The sequence below is a fragment of the Acartia tonsa genome, chromosome 8 (assembly GCF_053477335.1).
Source record: "Acartia tonsa isolate MP-2025a chromosome 8, ASM5347733v1, whole genome shotgun sequence".
Classification (NCBI taxonomy): domain Eukaryota; kingdom Metazoa; phylum Arthropoda; class Copepoda; order Calanoida; family Acartiidae; genus Acartia; species Acartia tonsa.
The window spans coordinates 32144347-32163808 of NC_137267.1; the positions used below are offsets into that span (position 1 = coordinate 32144347).

The window sequence follows — 19462 nt, forward strand, 5'->3', positions numbered from 1 at the left end:
CTCGTTTTGAACAGTTTCTATTTAATGGATGTTGTCATCCTTGTTTAGTTGTTAATTGCATAGCTTCATTGAATACAAAATTGCACGGAAAAGAATAAGAGATATGAAAAAAAGGATAATAATCCAAATATTTAGAATGGTAAAGTTTTCTTTTTTTCGTTAAGATCTTTTTATTTTTTAAACCGATTGAGTTCTCCATTTTAAGGAAATTTCACATATATCTTTGGGTGGCTTCAGGCTATTTTATTCCTATTTTTTTTCAAGTCTATATCAAGATTTACAAATTTAAATTCAGCGTCTCTAGATGCTAGGGACGAATCCACAAGTAGTTCATAAAATTAATTTTACAAAAATAGCAAAAACAATTAAAAGAAATTATAGCATAGATCCCTATTTTTATTGTGTAGAGAATATTTACAAGAAATCGTAATTATATCATTTATAAATCATTTTCATCGATTTTGATCCATGTTTTAAGGAAGCTAAACATTTAAGAATCTTACATAAACAAGGAAAAGTACTTGCATTGGTAACGAAGTTCTTAATAATAATTTATTCTTAAAATTTGAATTTGTACGTCAATATTGTTAGCCTATTTATTTATTTTTTCCATCTAATTTCGTAGTACAAAAATAAAGGACAGAAATACACAAGTGTAATGAGTAGCTGCGCTCCAAAAAATGCAATAACAATGCATTTAATAAAATAATAAGGGTTGTCAAAACAGATTTTTAAAAATCCCAACAAGATTATTATGTTTTATAAAAAAATAGAACATATTTTATTTAATTATTGTTTTTACTAGCACAGCAACTTCATAATTGGGTCTCCTGTGTTTGTCAAACAGACACTACAGCCCACACATACACACACACAAACTCAATTACCTATTTCTTAAACAAAGCATAAGTTAATCTAGATTAGTTTTAATTCATACATATATTTCACTTTTTATTCAATGTATTTAATGTTATTGTTTTTTTTTTACAAGATAAGCTACCTGGCACTGCATTCTTTTCCTAACACATTAGCATACAAAGAGTCTTACATAAAGGGTGTGAAACCCCTCTGCACCCTCCATTACTTTCAGAGTAGCTACACATAAATTTTTGATTAAAACTAAAAATCTTACGGAAACCGTTTATGAATTTATTTCATAACAAAATGCATTGAATTAAAACAAGGATATTTATTTTCATAAGTAGTGCTGTAAAAACAACCATATTGTATTAGAGAAAAAAGTAAAATTTATATCATTTTTAACATATTGATTTTTTTTTATAAATATAAACCTACCCTATGAAAGATAAACCTAGTTATTGAGTAGCTTCGCTACTGAAACAATGTAGTTTCTTTCTTATTTTACTTAAGGGGGGGGGGGGTTAATGCATTCATCTCGTAATCAGTGAGCAAATGGCACTTAGAATTCGAATTTCGATCTAAACTTTTGTATGAGTAATCCTTGGTAGGTCTATTTTCCCTAAATTGAACAAAAAGTTGGAAAAGTAACGGCTGGCGGCTCAGCCGTTTAGCCGTTTTTTTTTTTGCATATTTTCAGGGTAAATCCATCATCAATTACGTAGGAATCAACTTTTAAAAACATATTTTTGGTTTAATTCATGTTGAATGATAGCAATAACCATTTTTAAAACTTCTAGTACCAACAGCTACCGTCTAGAACCGTTTGATAGCGTTTTGGAGTGGCAAAGAGTATTATGTGAAGATAGGTTTCGTGACCAATTTTTACTATATAGATACAAAAAAATGGCAAAACGGCTGAGCCGTCAGCTGTTAGCCGTTACTTTTTCCACTTTTTGTTAGATTTAGGGAAAATAGACCTACCAAGGATTACTCATTCCCATATAAACAACCCCTTAAAAGGACTCTCCACAGAAAAATCAACTTTGGATTTTTGAAAATCTAACCTGAAATTATTATTCTCTGTTCAATTTTAGGCATTTTTTGTTTTTGTGGCATCGCGATCGAAGCCCTTTGAAATTCTTTACCTCCTTTAAGTGAATCCTCCCGCCATTTAATTTGTGCTGCTTTAGTGATTTTTAGCTTCTATTTTTGCCGCCGTTGCCGCATTCATCGCCCTTCTCCGCCGCTACTCCGCTATTCATTGCTGCATGTCACTTTTTAATACATGCTCCCCTCTCCCTTGTTCAGAAATTAAATGGAGGCTGGGGGTGTTGTGTATAGCGACGTACGCAATGTATAGCGGAGTAGCGGCGGAGAAGGGCAATGAATGCGGCAACTGCGGCAAAAGATGGTTATATTTGGCGGAGGCGAACACAAAATGGAGGCGGCAGGATTGTCCAGTCAAGGAAGAGGATAAATCGTAGAGCGGCCGGTTGCATTGGAGCAAATGTTCTTTAGCGGCAAACATATATTGAGTGGAGGAAAGTGTAGTATATATTGTTATAGTGGCAGTACAAATAGGCGGCGGACAAAATTTTCAAAGGGCTTCGATCGCGATGCCACAAAAACAAAAAATGCCTTAAATTGAACAGAGAATAATAGTTTCAGGTTAGATTTTCAAAAATTCAAAGTTGATTTTTCTGTGGAGAGTCCTTTTAAATAGTGGATGTAAATATTCATTTATTTCCCGGAGGTAATCATTTTTAGAAGATTTTAAATTTTTTTTGGAAGATTTTTGAATTTTTATTAATTATTAAAAGAAACTTGATATCAGGGATATAAATGATCATAGCCGGGAAATATATAAAAATTAAAAACCAAAATTAAACCGCATTTTAGCATAAAAAAATGAGTTTTTTGTTTAAATCGGTCCATCATTTATTCCCTCGGGTAAGAAATATTCATTCCTAAACAAAAAACTGGGCAGGAATACCCCATTCAAAATTTCAGATGGAAATTCGAATTCTAATTGCCATTTGCTCACTGATTACGAGATGGTTGCACTAACCCCCCCCCCCTTAATTAATAATGTTAAGTAGTTTTCTTTTAATTATTTAAGGCCTTCATGTTTAGTTTTAGTAACAATCTAAAAGAACCTGTTCTCAGCCACACTGAAAAATAATGTATAGCACCGTATTACAGATAATTTTTCACCAATATTAAAATAAAAATCATAAGATTAATACCAGTTGTGTAAGCCCCGAGGGGCCGTATGCTTTAATATTTTTCTTATTTTAATATCCACAAAAAGCTGTCTATAATACAATGCGATCAATAACTATTATCTAACTATCTGTGTATACCTTTTTACTTATTCTATCTATCTATGCCTCAAAATATTAAAATACTCCTTTCAATTTATTTATTTATCTACCTATCATTATATTTAACCGTCTTTCTGTATATTTATCCATCTATTTCTAATCTATCTATCAATTTAAAATCTTATACGATCATCATGCATTTGTAATTTTATTTGAGCATAGCTTTTTTATAATATGGACATTAAAAATATGAATTTAGGTATGATAGAGTTGTACTATCGATTTAAAACCTACTTTTGATAAATACTATTACTACATATATAACTAAAGTCTCAAACTGATAGGACAATTCTAAAACAATATATAGAACTTAAAGCAAAATAATCGTACAAAAAATATGCACAAAGAACACAAAACTATGTAATACTTAAAAATGTTTTCAGGAAATAAAATATAATTTATTTTCAAAGACAGGGAAAAATATCATCGAAATATATTAATCCTTATATAAAAGTACCAGGATGTGTGTCCGTCTGTTTGTGTGCGTGTAGCCAATGATCTCGCTAACCGCTGAACCGAAATGGTTATTTTTTGTTACACTGTTGCTTCTGGTAGGTCCAGGGAAGATTTTTAAGTAACTATTTTGTGGAACGTTACCCGTACCTTTCCAAGAAATATCACCAGTAAAAAATTAACTCATCACATATTTTATTATTTTTCGTAGACTAAAATAAAGGTGTAAAAAAGTAAAAAATGAAAGGATTTAAGGGGCGAGATTAATTTTATCTTTCATTTATCTATCTCCGTATTCTTCAATTGTAAGGGTTAAAAACGTGGGTGATAAAGATTAATCAAAGCCAAGAAAATTTTGGGATGTGCACTCACTTTCGCAAATGTATCACATTATCAGAACAAGGATTTTAGCTGGGTAAAACAAATTTTTTTGAGGGGATAGGTTTTAGTGAATGTTAAAGTAATACCCCCTCCCCTCACCCAAAAAAAATATTAGTGGTTAAGTTGTTGAATTTTTTTAAGGGGCGGGGGGATTAAATATAATATAACACATTACTTTTATAAGAAGTTTGAGGTTGCCTTTGGGGAAGGAAAAATCACACCTCACCCCCCCCCTTCCCCCATGTATGTCCTTATTTATTTGCTTTTTATATGCGGAAGTGAATGCAGACCAAAATATGTTGTTTCTATGCATGTACAAAAGATCTCATAAATGGCAAGGTCGATTTGATTCTGTATTTCATGAAAACCTTCTATTTATAAATCTAACTAACTTTTAGTTTTAAAAAAAATAGCATGAAACCTCTCAAAACCCTGGGTAAAGTATCAACTTTTAAAAATAATATACATTTTTGATTAAAACTATAATATCAATCGATTTTGGTGTGAATTTTATATTTTAACCAGCCAAAAAATTAATTTTTACGCCAAATTATTTGATAATTAGTAGCGAAGCTACTCTTAAATTAAATGGGTTAAATACCAGGTGTGTATATGTGTGTGGGGGTTTTCTTATTTGTGTGTGTGAGTGTGTTTTATTCTGTCAATAATATTATTGAATTAATATTCTGATTAAAAATATAAACAAAATTGCCTATAGGGCAAACAAACAACTTTTATGGGTTGGGCGATTGAAAATATTTCTACTCTCGCAAAAAGATGACTAATTACCCACCATTTAAAGCCATTATCATATTTTTTTTGAACAATACCACAAATGAAACATAGATTTCTATAATAGGTCATAAACCAAAGGATTCTAATTTTTTAAATCCTAAATATCTTTAATTATTATTACACTTTTTATAAGTAGTTATCCTTATAGAAAAAAGTAACAGGACATTTGTTTAAAGCGAAGGATCTCGCAAACCGCTGAACAAACATGGCTCTTTCTTACAGAGAATCTTCTAAAGGACTCAGAAAAGAGTTTTAACCAGCTTATACCAACAATAAAATAAATTCGGGAAAAAATCACGAAACCTATACGTAACGTGTTTTCAGCTGTCGTTGGGGGGGCAACACATCGTAAATTTGACGACCTCTCCATTTGTCCACAAATATTATTTTATATTCAACCTGAGTTTTAACATTTTTGATAAAATATAATGTTATCATTCTCCCGACTATTTATTAAAATAGATTATCTTTAATGATATCCTTTTATTTCACAAAAATACGGTATCATTTTAATTAAAAGCTTTAATAAAGAAACGCAACTTTTACATTCGGTCTGTTTGTCGATCGGTCTTAATGAAAAGAGAAAAATAAACGAGAAAAATAAAATATTTTTTGAAAATATGCAAAGCTATTCCAAGAGTTGGTTGTCTGACGGGTGTTAACAATATAGGGAGGGGTCAATGCTCAATAGGCACTTTGAGGGAAAGAACCAAAAACGCCTACCTGATATTTTTGGCTGTAGTATCTGGCCTGTAGAGTTTTCAGGACAGCATCCTCAGTCAGGGGTCCCTCCAGCCGTATCAGATCAGATATTTCGGACAGCCGACTCTTACGTGCCTGAAAATAGTCATTTTTTTTCAAAATTCGTCACTATGTAAGAAATTTTGGTTGTTAATGGTACTTAGCGCCTCAATTTTTAAATTCTACTTTCTCTGAGGACGAGGCATTACTCCTTGTTGAGGGGAGGGTGTTGGATCTTTGGAACCAGTAAGATGTTTGGTACCTAATTTTATACTTGAGATACATAATGCTTCTATTTGAGCGTTTCTTACGCAAAACCTCGCGGATAACCAAGAACCGTGGTTTTTTTTCTGCCATTTTCAATCATTAAAGTGTCTATTTCTTATCAGCGAATATTTAGCAATGGTTAATTAAATCAATAATGGGATAAATTTTGATTTTGAACCACTGCTATTCAATAAACATACTAACAAACAAAAACTAAGTGCAATAAAATTGAGAGACAATAAATATGTACACTTGTAGAGTAGCTTCGCTACTACAAAAATGATAATAAAAGATAATTAGTATGTTCGTCTTAGTTGCATTTTTTGTAGCAAATCTTATATAAAACTCAATTTGTCATTTGTTATGCATATATTTTAGCTTTTTTACATTTAAGTACGTCCATATCGGATAGTTTTGGCATTTTAATCATTCCATTTTAATCTTTGTATGATGAATATGACAATAAGGTTCAATTTAGAAGGCAAAGCTTCTCTGTAATTTCTAGAAGAAATTTATTTTATTTTCTCAATTTTGGCAATTTGACACTCTGTTGATACATATAATCTAGTTTTTTTTTTGTAAGGATGTCTTCTAATACGCTAAGAGTAAGACACAATGTTTTAAACGAAGCATTTGAGGTTTGTATGTTATTTTTTAAACATTTGTATAGAAAAAATCTTTTTGAGCTTCTTTTTATTTGATGTTGTCTTCCTTGTTTTATTTTATAACGATCTTAATTTAAGAGAAACTATGTTTTGGCTATTATAAAGGTATTAAAATAGACGAAAAAAAACATTTTCAAAAAAGCTTTTCTATATAATAGATAAATTAATGTACATTCCTAGTGATGATAAACAAAATTACCCCTTCTGTAGTTTAAAATTATTGGGTAAAAATTTTGGCATTCCTCATATGATTTGAGAAGCCAACGAATGGGAACTTGTTTGTAAAACTTTGGGTACAAGTAATTCGGGGTACAAAGTCCCCTTTTTTCTTAATATCTATCTAACAATGTGCAATGTTTTGATATTAGAAGCGTAGCAACTATAATTAAACCTCTATTGTTGAATAACTTTATTGGTACGTATATGCAATGTACATTTTTTTCACCACCCCGAGACATGCAGATAATTACATCAAAATTTCATAATGTTTATCTCTCTCTTTTATTTTTAAAGTTAAGTGAAAATAGAGTATTTTTTTAGCTTTAGTAGAAAAACAAACTAAATTTTTGTTTGTCGGTTCACAAAACGTATGTCACTTTAGATCTCTCAGACGGTTGAAATGTACAATAAAGTATTCTCCCACAAATTCAAGTGTTTTCCCTTAGTAATTAAGGGGGAGGAAGGTGTGAAGTTTAATTTCTCTACAATTATATACCCACTCCCTCCCAGGATAAATTCTTTTTTTTGCATGTAAAGATATTTCACATATGGCGTGTCAGTCTCGAATTTAGATTAATAACAAGAACAAAATTCCCACTAACAGGGCAGTAGAGAAATAAAAAAAATAGAAATCGAATCTAATATGACAATCAAGTAAATTGATAAATCAAACAAAAAGTAGATAGGTATAAAGTGATGGTAATGCCTAATTAGATCCAATTCTCATAACAACAAAAATCATTCAAAATGAACAGAAATAGTAAGTCACTCGTTAGAATAATCTATAAGTAATTGGATTAATATTTGCCAGTCTGTTTTGTGTAAAAAAAAAAACAGTTTGAGCGTGAGTGTCATAGATTTTACTTTAAAGGTCTGGACCTACGTTGTTATCAACCGTCCTAATCAGGACAGCTAATTTTGTTGTTGTTAATTTACGTTTGATTGTTGAGCTTCGCTTTCCTTAATGTTGTCATTCTATGTTCCTTATCACTTAAGATATCTAGAACGGCTCCACGCCCATGATTAAAACTGTCCATGTTATCCAAGACTGTAGGGATCGGCATTTAGAAGACAAAAGTTTATTTCAGTAAAATGTACCAAAATATAGACAAAAACGTCCATAAAAAAGAAGCTAAACAATAAAGAAAATCGGACAAAAGATTTAATGCATTTTTTTATAAGCTTTGTATAGGTTCCGGAATGGTTTCATGGTATTTATCTAAAATTTAATTCCTGTGATCGATTTAGGCAAATTTTTTGCCCTTTCCTTCATTTTCGAATTTTAAGTGTTAGCGATATAGCCGCTAGTAGTTATACATTTGCTACGCTTTAAAGGTTATTAAAGTTTTAAAATGAAATATATAAGACGATTTTAACATGAATATAATCAGTAGCAGAATTCTTAGAAACACGTTCTACAGGGGACCAAATAAACTTACCCCTGGCTATTTTTATCAAAACCTGCTTTTTATTAACGCCTAACTAATAGTGAGTAAATAAATGTTTAAGTATAGATGCATAACCGAGAAAATTACCTAGTCCCAGAGTGGTGGGGACCTTTTTCGTCTGCTAGCAAATGCTTTCTGCTCTTTTGTAGCGACTTGGCTGTGTTAATATTTCCAGTAATTTAACCCCTGCACCCTCTGTTCTTTTACTTTAGTAAGTAGATTGGAAAACGCAGGAAGGAAATGGCCAATGACGATAATATTAATCTAAAACCTTATCCAACCTATTATCCTAATGTGTATCACATACTAGCTACCAAAAACTAATTTTCACTTGTCAAATTAAACAATTGTTTTCATTGCTCGTGTATTTTTAAAATTTTGTAAAAGTCATTTGAATTACGAAAACAGTGCTGTAAAAGACGTACAGACCAAATAAATAAACCGACAAACTAAATCTAAGGACAGACAGACACAATCACTTTTCAACTAAAAACCTAAAGTTCTTAAATTGAGAAATGGCCTAAAATCTGGCTTGTTTCGTGTTATTAATTGGTGCTAAAAGTACTTAACTTTAATTGCTTGTTAGAAGAGAATGATATTATCCATAAGTAGTGAAGCAAAAAAAATGGCTACAAACTAAAATCTTTGTACTGATCTTAGGCAGGTTTTGGCCTATTTAGAGGGTATATTGTATGTAACCCATAGTGAGAAAAAATAGTACTGGTCCCTGGAAAAATATAATCTAACACTGCACCTCATCATGAAACTATATAAAAAGAGTAGGTAAAAAGAAACATTTATAGAGATACTACGCATCCAAAAAATTGGCAAGTTTTGGGGTCAAGACAATTACCATTAGTTCAGATATCATCAACAAAAAGTTTCAAGTTCAATACTTCTCTGCTGCTATGTCAGATGCTTTACAATAATTATAAATGGGAATGTAAAACTATACACACTATGATGAATGACGAATGGTAAAGCATTCAGACAAAGATTGTGCAATCAAAGGATTGGTAGTCATGTAGATTGTCAAGCTATGCATGCATGTATAAAAATTAAAATTGACGTTACGACGCTTTCTTATTTTTCGTTTAAGTCAATAATTATTTGTTTCAACTCCAACCCCCCCCCCCCCCCATACAGTTTGTCTCTGTCCCTTAAATTCTTAAAGGGCCTGTTAATTGATAGAAGTAATACATGAATAAAATATAAGAAAATGGATAAAAAATCATCAAACTCCCATTTTACTAGTTTTCCCGTGGATAGTTACCTCATCTAAGACTGATCTATCCCGCCGTTTCTGCCTAACCTCTGGCGGCGTCCGCGGCCTTTCTGGCGGTCGGCCGCCGCCCGTTTGGCTGCCGACAGCTTGTCCAACGTTGTTCTGCTGCAGCTCCATTGGGGTCAAACTGGGAAGTGAGGCAGAGTTAAAGGGATACTGGGTGGGGGGGAGGCTGTTGGTTTGTTGTTGATTAAGGGGAGGTGGCGGTGGGGAAGGGTATTGGGAAGGGGCTGGAGGTAGAGATAGGGGTAGTGGGGGCTGTGATGAGGGAGGAGGAGGTGGCTGGGATGCGAGCATCGTGGGGAAGGAGGGTCCACTAGCCTAAAATATATTTAATATTAAATAAAGTTTACAGACAGAAATACATAGATACAGAGTATTGCAGTATGTAAACTAAAACTATAATATATTAAGAAAATTAGTATGTTTCTATGATTCAAAAAATGGTCCATAAACAAGGAGTTTTCAATGAAAATAAATTAAAGATCCTTAGGTGAATGTACAGACATATCCTAGTTAAAGAGAATCATTTACATTTTTGTCCAAAATTATGAAATCAAGACTGCAGAAAATTCACTTGACACTTTCAATTTGTCTTTCCATAAATAGCATCAATAGTGCTCATACAATTAGAAAACTATTTTAAGACACTGTTTTTAACACCCTCCTCCCTTTTCGGCACGCCCTTAATTTTCCCGATAATAACAATGCTTTTTAATCTTACGATCTTTTTCTTGAAGTCCTAGCAGTGCGTGGTTGCACCTTTTTTGGGCTAAGGCATTTCCCCCTATTGTTAATTTAAATTAAATTAATTTTTAGGAAGAATATCTTTCTATGTTTTAAGTTATAACTAGGGTTGGGCCGGATATCCGGCCATTTTCAATATCCGGCCGGATACCGGATATTGAAACTATCCGGCCGGATATCCGGCTCTATAATTTTTTATACTTTACACCAAAAATCTCTGCTTTTTAAAATCTTAAATGGCTAAAATTTTCTTATTATTGAAGCTAGAAGAACATTTTTTCTGAATAAGTTTAAGTTTATGTAAATTTAAATAAGATTTCTGAAGAAATTTTTTTTTACTACTTTAATATATGGTAATTTGGCCGGTTATCCGGCCGGATATCCGGTAATTTGGCCGGATAACCGGATATTTGCCGGATATCCGGCGTTGACCGGATATCCGGCCGGTTACCGGATATCCTGCATTTGAAATCAGCCGGATATCCGGTATCCGGTATCCGGCCAAAAAAGTATCCGGCCCAACCCTAGTTATAACACTCCGATATGGTCTGAGGTTCAAACCAATCTCTTCAAGCCGAAGTAAGTGCGAAATGCTCGGGTTAAAAAGAATACAACCTTTGCAAAAATGAGGGAACTCTTAGATTTTTTAGATAGACACCGTCATCCTTGAAAATATCTGTTATTTCCATCAAGCTAAAGTGAACCACAAACAAAAATTTAATGCTTATATCCTTTTTAGATATGGGAGGGGGTAGGGGCTAGTGTTAAATTACTCGTTGTTTCGAGGATTTTTATCGAAATATTATTTATAGTAATGGTATTTTTGACCCTTTTAACACTAGTATAATTACACATAAAAGTAATTAAATGTACTTTATTTTTATCAATTTTATCGAAAAGCTAATATAATTTATAGTGGTATGATGGTTTTTTTTGTTTCAAAATATCTCGTATACTAAGCTAAATATTGGTCTAAAGTAGATTTCTTAAGAGGCGCAAGAATTTTCATATAAGTTAATGAAAAAACAACCTTTAAAAAAAAGCATATCTTTTGATCTAAAAACTAAAAAGTTTGGCTATGGTTGCTAATTAAAATTTTCCCTCTTTGTGTTACATGGATCAAGACTTAATTGGGAAAAATGAAATTATAAAATACTTTTTAAAAGCCATCTTTTTAGAAGAGAGTTAGCCTATAATATCAGAGACAATGGGCTGTTTATTACACTAGTCCCCAAAGTTTGTAATAAATGTTTTCTTACACGTTGGTTTTGCAACTTTAGGGACTTTTGAGCCTAAATCGGGTATTATCAACTTTTAAAAATAATTGGGGGAAAATGTCCGCTAGGTTCCTTAAGGAAAAAACTAAAAACATTTGATCTGCTTGTAAAAGAGAGGCCCATTTACGAGTTTCTTATATTATTATTTTTATAGAGTACTTATCTATGTTTCCGTATAGTGTTAAATTCAGCGTTAATTTTTCATTAAGATTAGACTATACAAAATAGTCACAAATCAAGTTAAAAAAGTTATACAAAAAGGCAACAATACACTTTTTTTCAATAATTAAAATGAATTGTTGTAATATTTTAACTGACAATAAACGAACAGTAGACGTCCAAGGGTGGTTGTAAAACTTTAAAACCTATCAGTTTTCCCCCTAATATTTTTTGAAAATACATTCGTTCACCCCCCTCAAAACATAAAAAATTCCCTCCTTATGGTAAGTTTTATGGTTAGGTTTTTTAGGTTTGAGGTTATCCTATAGACCTGTAGGGTTAGAAACACACGAGACGTTTCTTACAAGAATAGACATTGAAAGATAGTTATTACTATATAGAGGGTAAGTGAATTCTATAGTTTGATAGAAACAAAGAAATATCAAGTATTTTTGTCATTAAAACTAAATCTAGTATTCAAAATCAAATTTTAAAAATGTTCTTTTATCATTATTAAGCTTTTATCATTAATCTCTCCAAAAAGTTAATGCTATACTGGTTTTAGCGTTAATATGACAATTTGCGGAATCTATAGCATAACCATTTAAGATCATATCAGTTAAATTGGCGATTAAAAACTTGCCAAAAAAATAAAATTAACATCTACTACATTGTCTTAGTGCTGAAATGGGGAGGAGAACCCTCTCACCCACCCCCCTTCCCGCATATGCAATATTTGAGAGGAGGGGATGACCCTGTCAGCATACATTATCAGAATAGCGTTATAAAATATTAATATTTGTAAGGAAAGCATAAATAGAAAATAAAAAAAAGACTGTACTAACAAAATTTTATGGTAAAAGAGTAAAAGGAGTGTCCAAATTTAAGATTTGAATTAGAAATTTAAACGACTTAAAACTAAAAGGTACCTAACTACCACAAGATAGCAAACTTGAAGAAAAAAAATTAAAAAGACTGTAGGTATAATCTAAAATTTGTTTACCTGTGATAAATTAGAGTGAAAGGAGTGTCCAGCTTGAATATTTGAGTAGTTGTGTTGTAATATTCCCGTCATATCTGATTTTGTACTTCGCAGGGTGGAGAAATTATCTGAAATTAAAAAAAAACTGTTAAAATCTTAAACTTAATTAAGCTTAGCAATGCTATTAATCACCAGGGATCATAAGGGATAAGACAAAAAATGATAAATTTTTATTAACCCCCCAATTACGAGGATCATAATTACCCCATCTGTAGAATAAATAGGTTTTTATACTTAAGGGTTTTTTTTACAACCCAATCAAGAAAAGGGCCTCAAAGTTTCTAAAACTAACAAATCTAACAAATTGCTCTAAGGCCCAATACATTTTAGAGTCCAATTGCCCCTCTCTCCATGACGTAACTATTCAATTGTTTTATGGTTCTACTTTGAATGAATCCTTAAACAGGTTAATTTGAACAAATCATTTTATTGACATTGCACGTTTTCTGTAGTATTAGAGAGAGGGGACAATTTGCTGTTTATTACACTAGTCCCCAAAGTTTAACAATAACTTTTTCTTATTTGTTGGCTTAACAACTTTTTGGACTTATAAATTTTGATTGGTAAGTTCATTAAGTTGAGTGTTTAAACGTTTTAATCACTAATTAAAATCTACAGAATGGATAATTTTGTGTATCATCATTGATTGATGTACATCTATTTATCGGCCATTGTCTTATCACTTTAGATCCCTGTTCAGTAACACATCAACTGTATACATCTAGTATATACATACGTCTGTTATATTCAATAACTAAGCTAGTAGCTGCGCCACTTATGGACATAATTGACCTTGTTTTATAAAGACGTTATGAAACAAACTCCAAAATGATTTTTATGATAAATTGTTTAAATTTTCCCCAACATTATAATTAGAAACTTTGCTGTCTGTTCATTCAAAACGTAGAATTTACGCGCGTCATATTGCAATGTAATTTTGTAACTAAATTCAACTTTTATTAAAGGACAGGTGGACAATTACACTTAACTACACTCCTAGAGGCTTCTATGGGCACTAGAAAAGGGGGATTTGAATTGGATAACCCAATCTTTTATTTTAGATTTAAAAAGAAAAATCAAAAAAAAAATTTGGGGGAGGGTAAGTAATTTTTTTCTAGGGGTGATTTCTCTTGGAAGGGTGGTGGTACCCTCCCCCAAAATAATTATAAACTCTCCCAGGCCCTCTGAGAAGCTACCTTGTAAAGGAGAACCACATGGGTTAAGCGATTAGCGAGATCCTTCGGTACAGACAAACTAACAGGCAGACATCCTGTAACTTCATTTTAAGGATTAAAGAGAATCTAGGTCTCCTAAAAGCTCCATTTAATACAGATACACTTTTTCAGCTTTTTAATATAGTTTGTTATTAACATTGGTAAAAGCAAATATGTTTATAATTATAGGGTTCGGTTAGGTTAGGTAATTGAGGTATAAGTACTAGAGGGAAAAACATACTTGGTAATATCCTCTTAAAATTTTTTTTCAATTTTGAAAATTTGAGTAGCGCAGCGAATGGCTCCCTAGCCGCAGCGCTCGGCCTCCTTGCCTGCCAAGCCGCAGTGCTCGGCGGCCCCCTTGCCTGCCTAGCCGCAGCGCTCGACTCCCTAGCCTATATCCTAACCTAACCTAAAATAGTTGTTCTCTGTCGGGGGGTGGGGGGGTACGCCACATATTTTTATGGAGGGTTGGGGGTATTCCACCCTAATTTTTTTTGAACACGTAAAAGGTATAATATTCTTATGTCTGTCTACCGATATATTTGATTTAATATAAATCTTTTAGAGAAGCTTTGTTATTGAGTCTCTATAATAAAAAGCTCTATTAGAGAATTATAAAACAATTTTTTGGCCTATCATCTCATAATAGATTTATATGTTTTTCACTAACTGTTAAAATCAAGTTTTTAGCTAATATAAGGACAATTATGTGCATCAAAGGCTGCTTTTAGATAATTTCTTTTTAGCTGGTATTGATAATAAATCACTGTATATGACATTTGAAGACAAATCTGTGAAAAACGCTATAAACTTTTTTTTACTAATATGACATCTTTAATTAAAACACTGTCACAATAATATTAGTTGTTCATTGGGTTAAACTTTATTAGCTGTTTTGAGGGGAGGTTTATAATATCCAGAGAAACAAGTTATTTTGACCATGGGGCAATACAAAAATATCTTTATCATAATTATTTTCTAGAACTACACAATTAAGGCTATAAGATTTTTAGGTAGAAATCGATGTCAAATAGTTAGTTTTATAATATGCCTATGTGTTTTCTAATATATTTGACAAGTAGTTGATCATTATTAAATAGGATCTTCAAAAATAAAAATGTGAAATAAAATCACACTGAAGCCAACGATATTTTTTCTTTTTTGGGTAGTCAGACGGACAGAGTACATTGGATGGTCTATCTGAAAAAAAGCATCTGAGTAAATCTTCTTTTCTCAGTTGATTCATGGTTGAACAGACAGACGTACCGATATGTTATAAGGAAGCTTTGCCTATAAGAAGAAGAAAGGAGAAAAAGACAGGCAAAAAGTTTTAAAAAAGGTCTGTCTCTCCCGATGGATCTCACTGACCATTGAACCAATATGGATCTCCTTTGCAATGTAGCTGATAGTCCTAGGAGGGTTTATAATTATTTTTGGGGATTATACCACCTTTCCAACAGAAAATGCCCCAGGAAAAAAAGACCATCCCCCTCCAAAAAATTTTAAACTTAATAAAAACTAAAATTGAAAATGAGCAAAGGTCGTCTTCCCATCCCTCAAGGGGCGTATCCGCTAATTAGATAAACAATTCTTTGTATCCTAATAGAATATTCGGGTATAGTCCTTTCCATGACATCGCTCCATATGGGGCGATGATTTTAATTGATCGCCTCTTATGACAAGGGGCGATGTATTGGCTCCTTGAAAGGAGCGATTTAATAGCCCCTTATAACAAGAGGCGATGTTATGACTCCTTGAAAGGAGCGATTTGATAGCCCCTTGCCCTAAGAGGCGATTAAATGATCCTTTATCGCTCCTTTATCGCCCCTTCTAAAGAGGAGATGATATGTCCTCTTATCCCAAGGGGCTATTTAATTAAATATCGCCTCTTCATGGCCCCTTCACTATTATATATATCTTAGTCCCTTGATGGCCCCTACATCGCTCCTACATCGCCCCTTCATCGCTCCTCCATCGCTCCTTCTCCAAATTTATATTACATTGTACTTTGATGGCCCCTACATCGCCCCTCCATCGCTCCTACATCACCCCTTCATCGCTCCTTCTTCAAATTTATATTACATTGTACTTTGATGGCCCCTACATCGCCCCTCCATCGCTCCTACATCGCCCCTTCATCGCTCCTTCTTCAAATTTATATTACATTGTACTGTGATGGCCCCTACATCGCTCCTACATCGCTCCTTCATCGCTCCTACATCGCCCCTTCATCGCTCCTTCTCCAAATTTATATTACATTGCAACTTGATGGCCCCTACATCGCTCCTACATCGCTCCTCCATCGCCCCTTCATCGCTCCTTCTCCAAATTTATATAACATTGCAACTTGATGGCCCCTACATCGCTGCTACATCGCTCCTCCATCGCTCCTCCATCGCTCCTACATCGCCCCTTCATCGCTCCTTCCACAAATTTATATTACATTGTACTTTGATGGCCCCTACATCTCTCCTCCATCGCTCCTCCATCGCCCCATCGCCCCTTAATAGCCCCTTACCTTAATTTATATAAAAAAGCCCCTACATAGCCTCTCCATTGCCCCTTAATAGCTCCTTACCTTAATTTTTATAACATAGCCCATACATAGCCTCTCCATCGCCCCTTAATAGCCCCTTATCTTAATTTATATAACAAAGCCCCTACATAGCCTCTCCATCGCCCCTAATAGCCCCTTACCTTTATTTATATAACAAAGCTCCTACATAGCCTCTCCATTGCCCCTTAATAGTCCCTTACCTTAATTTATATAACATAGCTCCTACATAGCCTCTCCATCGCCCCTTAAAAGCCCATTACCTTAATTTATATAACATAGCCCCTACATAGCCTCTCCATCGCCCCTTACCTTAATTTATATAAAATAGCCCCTACATAGCCTCTCCATCGCCCCTTAATAGCTCCTTACCTTAATTTATATAACATAGCCCCTACATAGCCTCTCCATCGCCCCTTAATAGCCCCTTACCTTAATTTATATAGCATAGCCCCTACATAGCCTCTCCATCGCCCCTTAATAGCCTCTTACCTTAATTTATATAATCCTTACCTTAATATATATAACATAGCCCCTACATAGCCTCTCCATCGCCCCTAAATAGCCCCTTACCCTAATTTATATAACATAGCCCCTACATAGCCTCTCCATCGCCCCTTAATAGCCCCTTACCTTAATTTATATAACATAGCCTCTACATAGCCTCTCCATCGCCCCTTAATAGCCCCTTACCTTAATTTATATAACATAGCCCTACATAGCCTCTCCATCGCCCCTTAATAGCCCCTTACCTTAATTTATATAGCATAGCCCCTACATAGCCTCTCCATCGCCCCTTAATAGCCTCTTACCTTAATTTATATAATCCTTACCTTAATATATATAACATAGCCCCTACATAGCCTCTCCATCGCCCCTGAATAGCCCCTTACCCTAATTTATATAACATAGCCCCTACATAGCCTCTCCATCGCCCCTTAATAGCTCCTTACCTTAATTTATATAACATAGCCCCTACATAGCCTCTCCATCGCCCCTTAATAGCCCCTTACCTTAATTTATATAGCATAGCCCCTACATAGCCTCTCCATCGCCCCTTAATAGCCTCTTACCTTAATTTATATAATCCTTACCTTAATATATATAACATAGCCCCTACATAGCCTCTCCATCGCCCCTAAATAGCCCCTTACCCTAATTTATATAACATAGCCCCTACATAGCCTCTCCATCGCCCCTTAATAGCCCCTTACCTTAATTTATATAACATAGCCTCTACATAGCCTCTCCATCGCCCCTTAATAGCCCCTTACCTTAATTTATATAACATAGCCCTACATAGCCTCTCCATCGCCCCTTAATAGCCCCTTACCTTAATTTATATAGCATAGCCCCTACATAGCCTCTCCATCGCCCCTTAATAGCCTCTTACCTTAATTTATATAATCCTTACCTTAATATATATAACATAGCCCCTACATAGCCTCTCCATCGCCCCTGAATAGCCCCTTACCCTAATTTATATAACATAGCCCCTACATAGCCTCTCCATCGCCCCTTAATAGCTCCTTACCTTAATTTATATAACATAGCCCCTACATAGCCTCTCCATCGCCCCTTAATAGCCCCTTACCTTAATTTATATAACATAGCCTCTACATAGCCTCTCCATCGCCCCTTAATAGCCCCTTACCTTAATTTATATAACATAGCCCTACATAGCCTCTCCATCGCCCCTTAATAGCCCCTTACCTTAATTTATATAACATAGCCCTACATAGCCTCTCCATCGCCCCTTAATAGCCCCTTACCTTAATTTATATAGCATAGCCCCTACATAGCCTCTCCATCGCCCCTTAATAGCCTCTTACCTTAATTTATATAATCCTTACCTTAATATATATAACATAGCCCCTACATAGCCTCTCCATCGCCCCTGAATAGCCCCTTACCCTAATTTATATAACATAGCCCCTACATAGCCTCTCCATCGCCCCTTAATAGCTCCTTACCTTAATTTATATAACATAGCCCCTACATAGCCTCTCCATCGCCCCTTAATAGCCCCTTACCTTAATTTATATAGCATAGCCCCTACATAGCCTCTCCATCGCCCCTTAATAGCCTCTTACCTTAATTTATATAATCCTTACCTTAATATATATAACATAGCCCCTACATAGCCTCTCCATCGCCCCTAAATAGCCCCTTACCCTAATTTATATAACATAGCCCCTACATAGCCTCTCCATCGCCCCTTAATAGCCCCTTACCTTAATTTATATAACATAGCCTCTACATAGCCTCTCCATCGCCCCTTAATAGCCCCTTACCTTAATTTATATAACATAGCCCTACATAGCCTCTCCATCGCCCCTTAATAGCCCCTTACCTTAATTTATATAGCATAGCCCCTACATAGCCTCTCCATCGCCCCTTAATAGCCTCTTACCTTAATTTATATAATCCTTACCTTAATATATATAACATAGCCCCTACATAGCCTCTCCATCGCCCCTGAATAGCCCCTTACCCTAATTTATATAACATAGCCCCTACATAGCCTCTCCATCGCCCCTTAATAGCTCCTTACCTTAATTTATATAACATAGCCCCTACATAGCCTCTCCATCGCCCCTTAATAGCCCCTTACCTTAATTTATATAACATAGCCTCTACATAGCCTCTCCATCGCCCCTTAATAGCCCCTTACCTTAATTTATATAACATAGCCCTACATAGCCTCTCCATCGCCCCTTAATAGCCCCTTACCTTAATTTATATAGCATAGCCCCTACATAGCCTCTCCATCGCCCCTTAATAGCCTCTTACCTTAATTTATATAATCCTTACCTTAATATATATAACATAGCCCCTACATAGCCTCTCCATCGCCCCTAAATAGCCCCTTACCCTAATTTATATAACATAGCCCCTACATAGCCTCTCCATCGCCCCTTAATAGCTCCTTACCTTAATTTATATAACATAGCCCCTACATAGCCT

At 34.3% G+C, this 19462-nt stretch overlaps 1 protein-coding gene across 2 annotated transcripts in view; it reads right to left on the reverse strand.

Moving 5' to 3' along the window:
• Positions 1-19462, reverse strand: part of dachs (unconventional myosin-IXb-like dachs) — a 203676-nt gene that overhangs the window by 44981 nt on the left and 139233 nt on the right. For both annotated transcript variants that reach the window (XM_080170110.1, XM_080170111.1), the window contains 3 exons: positions 12686-12792; positions 9488-9820; positions 5598-5711 (listed from right to left, as the gene is read on the reverse strand). In XM_080170110.1, the coding sequence (XP_080026236.1) occupies positions 5598-5711; positions 9488-9820; positions 12686-12792 (554 nt within the window). The remainder of the gene's footprint in view (positions 1-5597; positions 5712-9487; positions 9821-12685; positions 12793-19462) is intronic.